The sequence below is a fragment of the Protomyctophum parallelum genome (assembly GCF_964188405.1).
Source record: "Protomyctophum parallelum genome assembly, chromosome: 9".
In the NCBI taxonomy this organism is placed as follows: domain Eukaryota; kingdom Metazoa; phylum Chordata; class Actinopteri; order Myctophiformes; family Myctophidae; genus Protomyctophum; species Protomyctophum parallelum.
This window is the reverse complement of record NC_139706.1, coordinates 43,141,930-43,149,079: the sequence shown is the minus strand read 5'-3', so window position 1 is coordinate 43,149,079 and position 7,150 is coordinate 43,141,930. Positions and strand designations below refer to the sequence as shown.

The 7,150-nt window shown below is 41.4% G+C and overlaps 1 protein-coding gene across 4 annotated transcripts in view; it reads right to left on the bottom strand.

The window, feature by feature from the left end:
• The window catches only part of alkbh8 (alkB homolog 8, tRNA methyltransferase), a 16,715-nt gene extending 10,735 nt beyond the window's left edge, over positions 1-5,980 (bottom strand). For all 4 annotated transcript variants that reach the window (XR_014569793.1, XM_083774015.1, XM_083774016.1 and 1 more), the window contains exons 1-4: positions 5,846-5,980; positions 4,311-4,444; positions 476-576; positions 1-126 (exon numbers count right to left, since the gene is read on the bottom strand). The exon at positions 1-126 is cut by the window's left edge. Coding sequence is in view for 3 of the 4 variants with exons in the window: in XM_083774015.1 (XP_083630141.1) it covers positions 1-126; positions 476-576; positions 4,311-4,444; positions 5,846-5,977 (493 nt within the window). In the remaining variant the exon portion in view is untranslated. The remainder of the gene's footprint in view (positions 127-475; positions 577-4,310; positions 4,445-5,845) is intronic.
• Between the last annotated feature and the right edge of the window lie 1,170 nt (positions 5,981-7,150).

The following is a 7,150-nucleotide window of genomic DNA, read 5'->3' as shown; positions in this document are numbered from 1 at the left end:
TGTCTTCATCAGCGGACGTCCAGTCGACGGCTGCCAACAGCGAAGACTCTTCCTCGTGAGACACAAAGTCCTCGACCACAGCAAGTCCCTCTGGCAGGGACACACACACCTCCACTTCGCTGGGTACTACATGGCGTGCGCACACACACACACACACACACACACACACACACACACACACACACACACACACACACACACACACACACACACACACACACACACACACACACACACACACACACACACACACACACACACACACACACACACACACACACACACACACACACACACACACAGCATCAGGGGATATTAGCTAAAACATCCAACTTAGCATATCGTCGCTGTCGGGCAGATTACTTCGTATGTATTATGTTTTTTTCCGTTTTCTACCCGTAGCAGAACAATTTGTAGACACAGACACACGTGTGTGCGTATTTGTGTGCACACGTTTAACGGTAAAATAAAGTACCTGAATGGACAAAGCTGAGGTACAATGTGACACTGTTCTCTCCAGACTGCAGCTGGTGGCCGTTGAGCAAGGCGTGGGCTTTCTGAGCACTCTCCTCTGACCTGAGGACACAAGATTATGCAATTGAAACTCAGTGTCCCGATTCTGGGGGAAAAGTTTGGTCAAAAAATAGCCGATCTACAAGCTCACAACATTTTCTGCATTTTTCTGCAAAGAGATTTGGAACATGCCTCCAAAGAAGACATGATGATGGCTTCTATGGAATCAAAAAGATGGAAATCAGTCGTGGCGACTGAGAAATTGTCTCTTGTAAGAATTGTGGTCCAAAAGTAAACAAACGGTCTCGACGATATGGTCGAGGAGGTGTCTCTGTATCATAATTGATACAGTCTGTTTCTAGCAAAAAGGTAACCAATTCAGCAGCAGTAACATTAGCGTTTTCGCTCAGTCAGTTGATTCTTCATAGCTATACGAGTTAAATGGCCTGGATGATGGAGGGCTTAATTGTCAGTAACGCAAAATAACGCAAGTTACTTTTCACAGAAGGTAATCTTGTAACGTAACAGGATTATTTTTAATGGCAGTAATCCAGTAACCTAACAAAGTGACTTTAGAAAGTAATGTTATATCCAACACCGATTCTTTAAATTAGGACTCCACGTTAAAATGAGGATACGTTTCATGAATGATCGCCACATCTAAAATTGAACTCCCTACAACCGAAATAGCTCTACCCTATGGAAAAGGGAGGGCCGGCTCATGTCACTATTTACTGATGACATCATGGATCTCCATATATGAACTAAACATGTTTGAGCTGGGTCACTCACACCCAATTTTATGTGCTGTCGTATATCGGCCTCCCCAATATAATAAGGACTTCATACATGATTTCTCTGAGTTCCTAGCTGAAGTTATGCCAAAGTATGACCAGGTCCTGATTGTTGGCGACTTGAACACACACATCTGTTGTCCCACTATGCCACAAGTCAAAGACTTTTTAAACGTTATTGAGGCTTTTAATCTTGTACAGTCTGTATCTGGTCCCACTCATGAACGTGGTCACACACTTGACCTTGTTTTATCCTGTGGTTTATCTGTCTTAAATGTTAACATTCATGATGCTACTTTCTCGGATCACATGCCTATTTCATTTTAATTATCTCTCTCTCGCCAATCTCTAAAACAGCGCCTTCCTGCTCGCCTTGGCCGTATGCTAAAACCTGGCACTGCTGCTCAATTTTCAGATGCCTTCACTAGGGCCATGGATGCGGGCACAGAGGGGTGGGGACTCCTCCTCCTCCTGTGTTGCTGATGATTTAACTTCTTCTTTTCTCTCCACCTGTCAAATCATCCTCGACACAGTTGCTCCAATGAAAGTCATGCATCCTAAACCCCAATCAGAACCATGGCTAAATGACACCACTCGCGCTGCTAGACAGGTATGTAGACGAGCCGAACGCAGGTGGAAGAGAGACAAACAGCAAATCTCCTTCACTACCTTAAGGGAAAGCTGGAACTCCTAACAGAAAATTGTTAAGGCTGAAGCACTTTTCTAAAATTATTTTAACTAATTGTCATAAACCCAGAATACTTTTTAGCACAATAAATTATTTTTTAAACCCACCCCAAGCTGACCTCTCTGAGCCCTCCCCAGAGACCTCTGAAGCCTTTTTACACTTTTTTGTAAATAAAATCACTACAATTAGAGCCCATATTACTCCCCCTTCGTTTGACCAGTCAATCAATTTTACTTCCACTGCCACTTTTACTCACTTTGAAGCAGTCTCCCTTCCCTCCCTTGCGACCATCGTTTTTAAACTAAAACCTTCATCCTGTCCCACGGATATTATCCCCCCCCGCCTACTTAAAGAAGTGTGGGACACTGTTGGACCCAACATCCAGCGCATTTTAAACAGCAGCCTCGTTTCTGGTATTGTACCAACATATTTTAAACAGGCAGTAGTGCAACCTTTAATTAAAAAACCCAACCTAGATACCACAACTCTCTCAAATTTTAGACCCATTTCTAAACTCCCTTTTATTTCTAAGATTCTGGAGAAAGTCGTGCTTTTACAAATCCAGGATTTTATGGATAGAAACAGTATTTTTGAGAGGTTCCAGTCCGGTTTTAAACCACTTCATAGCACTGAGTCAGCACTTTTAAGAGTTTTTAATGACCTTTTAATAACTACAGATTCTGGCAATTTTGCGGTTTTATTGCTTTTAGATCTTACGAACACTTTTGACACGATTGACCACACTATCCTAATTTCACGTCTTGAGCACTGGGTGGGTATAAAGGGCACAGCACTGGATTGGTTTAGGTCGTACGTCACTGGGAGAAGCTTCACCGTCAGCACCGGTGGCTCAATGTCATCTTCTGCGCCCCTCCCCTATGGGGTGCCCCAGGGCTCAATCCTTGGGCCCATTCTCTTCTCACTTTATTTACTCCCCCTAGGGTCAATTCTACGCAAACATGGCATGTCTTTCCATTTTTATGCTGACGACTCCCAAATCTACCTCCCCATCAAGCGAGACAGTACCACCCCCCCCAAGCCAACTCCTGGAATGTCTCGATGACATTAAAGCCTGGATGGCTTTACATTTTTTAAATCTAAATGAGAGCAAAACAGAGATTTTTAAACCCAGTCTTGCTGCAAATATGTCCGAAGTAGACCTCGGCCCCCTGGCACAATATATTAAACCCACAGTAACCAACCTAGGGGTAAGAATGGACAGTGACTTTTTAATGGACAAACAGGTGAACTTAGTTTTAAAATCTGCTTTTTTCCAGCTCAGGATTTATCTAAGGTGAAGCCTTTTTTAACTTTTTTAGATTTTGAAAAAGTCATACATGCTTTTATCACTACCCGCCTGGATTACTGCAATGCACTTTATGTTGGGGCTAGCCAGGGCTGCACTTATAGATTGCAACTAGTGCAAAATGCTGCTGCACGCCTTCTGACAGGCACTAGAAGGCGTGACCACATTTCCCCCATTTTAGCTTCACTGCACTGGCTCCCCGTATGTTTCAGGATCAAGTTTAAGATTTTATTGTTTGTTTTTAAATCCCTTCATGGGCTAGCACCTCCGTATATTTCAGACCTTTAGAATTGTATGTCCCAGAAAGGTCGTTGAGATCAGCAGACAAGCTCCTGCTGGAGGTCCCAAAGTCCAGACTGAGACTTAGGGGAGATCGTGCATTTTCTGTAGCTGCCCCTAAACTTTGGAATGAACTCCCCCTCTCTGTAAAACTGTCCCCCTCTATCCCTATCTTTAAATCCCGTCTTAAAACACTTTTTTATTCCCAAGCTTTTACCCCAGAGTGAGATATTTGTTTTAATTTTTTTTTTTTTTTTTTTTTATTTTATTTTATTTTATTTTATTTTATTTTATTTTATTTTACTGTTTGTTTCTGTTTTTCTCCACCCTGGTGTACATTTGTATCTCTATAATATGTTTTTGACGATGTTTTTGACGATGTACTTTTATTGTTTATGTTATGTAAAGCACTTTGGTCAACTCTGTTGTTTTTAAATGTGCTATATAAATAAAGTTGGATTGGATTGGATTGGATGGGCATATCAGCAAGCGATGTGACACGTTATATATGTGTGTGTGTGTTAAAAGCTTAAATGTGGAGATACAATGTTTCTGCCCAACAGCTTTTATGTGACACTGCTGTAAATGGTAAATAAATGTATATAGCAATTTTATCCAAAGCGACACTAACTCTGGGGAGCCTGGAATCGACCTGGGTGGGAACCTCAGCCAGTGAGAACCTGACCCACTGCCGCCCCTGTCCAAGTGTCCATACGTACTAGTTAAGTACCTGTATGTGACGAAGGCGTAGGGTTTGTGACAGGGCATGATCAGAGCCTCCACCTCCCCCATGTCTTTTAGCGCGTCCAGCAGCTGCTCCCGAGTAACACCATTGCCAAGACCACCGTTAGAGACCACCAGACTCTAGACATCACAGAAAGATAAGAGGGTAATAGTGGAAACAAAAGTATTAATCCCACTATTAGAGATGCTCCGATAATCGGCCAGCGATCGGCCGATCACAATCGGTGATCGGTATCGGTCCCATCCCAAAAAACTAGCCCCTCTCGGAACCCTACATAAAGCTTTTCTGAAATTTTGATGAGTTTTATGTAGGGTCCCTGTTCATGACTATATTTTCGTATGGGAATTCTGGAACGCGGATGATAAACATGCTCTCTAAGATCTAATCTGCGGCGTTTGACGGCCTTTTTTAGTTTAAGTTATTCTGAATTCGGGAACTTTAAGTACCTATACATCCCGCTGCGAATATCTCCTGTGAAGCCGTTAAGAATTTTTAATTTTTAATTTTAAACTTTGTTTGACCGATTTGGTCGCTTTATTTCTTCTTGTTTGTTTACCGTTTACTGTACCGCCTCCCGGTGTGCGGTTGGCTTGTGCCGGCTACGGCCCTGCCTCTGATCTGCTCTGTCATAGCTATAGCGCCACTAGCTAGCCAGATAGGCGGTACAATGAGGTGTCAATAAACAAGGAAGGAAGAGAAGAATCAAAGCGACCAAATCGGTCAAACAAAGATTAAAAATACTTAACGGCTTCCGCGCCATAGGAGATATTCGCAGCGGCATGTATGGGTACTTATACTTCACATATTCAGAAACCCTCACACGAAGAAATGTCGTCAAAGAGCGCATACAGGCGTTATCCACGTTGTTTATGTTTTATGAATGTCCGCGTACCAGGTGGCAGGATACTGCTGCAACAGGACCCAATGGACTGTGTCGTCAAAAAGTCAGAAACTTCAGTACCATTGGGTTCTGCTTGGAGGGCTACCAAAAAACCTGATCGGAGAATCCCTACCCACTATTGCTGCTGTTGACAAAAATACAGTGATTATTCTACAAAGTGGGGCCACTTTGAGAACCACTGCTCTTAGTGCCCTAGATTGTTTACATACTGATAGTACTGTATAGAGCGTAGACGCTTTCAGATCCATATTTGTCAATAAATGACATTCACCCGCTAGCATTAAGACTGTTTATATACTGCAATACAAACACAACCTAACTGTAATAAATCGCATGGCCAGTACGGGGATCGAACCCGCGACTACACAAATACACCCCGTTAGGCTTGAATTAGTCACCAATGACCATTATGTCTACAGACTACTACAGACAACAGAAATATCATACATTTGCAGCCTGTAAAGGACCTTCACAACTCTGAGTGTACAAATGCACACTAATGTTAAGATTGTGTTTATGATAATTTATATAAATAGATAGCTCTTTCTCTCTCTGACATGCTGAGTTTTGGAAACGCCAGATGAGTGTTTAAACTGTTGTCCAGCATGCATGTTTTTACCTTGGTGGGTTGAGACAATGTACTGATGCCCTCGTGTTTCAGTAAAATATGACTCGTTTTAATTTGTTTTCGGAGGAGTTTCTTCTCCTCTTTACTCCTCCTGACAACAACACACTGCACGTTCTCCTCCATGGCAGCCATGGTGCAGCAGCTTACTGCGTCCGGGTGCAACACTGCATCTGTGTGGTGTACAGCAGTTTATTGTGTCCGGCTGCAACGGGCTAGGAATGGAGAGTTCCTCGCAAGTTACTTTTTTTTTAAGAAAAATAATAGGCCTACAAACAATTCAGGTAGAAAAAACACAGCACAGACAACAAGAAGATAAAAGAAACAAAATAGGACAAACAAACAGAAATACAATACCATACAATAACAATACAACAACAATCAGGGTTCGATTCAAATGGAAGGCCTGGTCGCGAGGTTACCTCGCTCAAGACATTTCACTGGTTGTCGTTGTCCATTTTTTAACCAGATACAACCTATAGTGGGTCCTAGCCATAGAGGTCCTAGCCTAGAAGACGCACAGTCATTTACAACTCATGTAATAATGGCCTATAGAACCATTCTTGTTCGAGTGGCAAGACTAGAGTTTATTATTATTGTTTGTTTTTTTCCAAATCATAATCTTGTTTGTTTTTATAATTTTCTTACAATTGCAGTTTTGTCTTTGTTCTTTTGCTATAACAAGACAATAGCCTATAGCCTACTGTGTGAGGAATCAACTGGATTTCAAATATTAATGTTTTGAATATTCTGATATTGGAAAAAAATAAAGATATGGCTGCCAATGTACATCGAAATACTTCAAATTACACCTAACTTCTATTCTGTTGAACCTAGAAATAGAATGGTGATGAATAGTGCCGCCTATACATATGTTATCATGAATGAGTAATTGTATAAAAATAAAATAAAAAATAGAATAGAAAATATCTTATATTTCACACAAATGAGACAATAGGCTACAATAAATATGTGGGGAACTAAAATTATATATTGGAATATAATACCCACATATCCAAGCCTCTATGCGCAACATTTTTGCACGTTACGATAAAAGCTGCAAAGCATGACATTTGGCACAGTAAGCATGACATAAGGAACATGTTTGGCTATGGGGCCATCGCAGAGTTGTCAATCTAAGATTTGACCCAAAATAAATTGCAATAGTAATTGTTCAAGGTTTTTTATGATCCTTAGGGTCATCCGGCAAAACTTTCACATTTGAATGCTTTTGTAGCATGTGACAACTAGGGGTTATTCATGATTCTGAATCCATTCCAAGCATTAGTTTTGCACGGA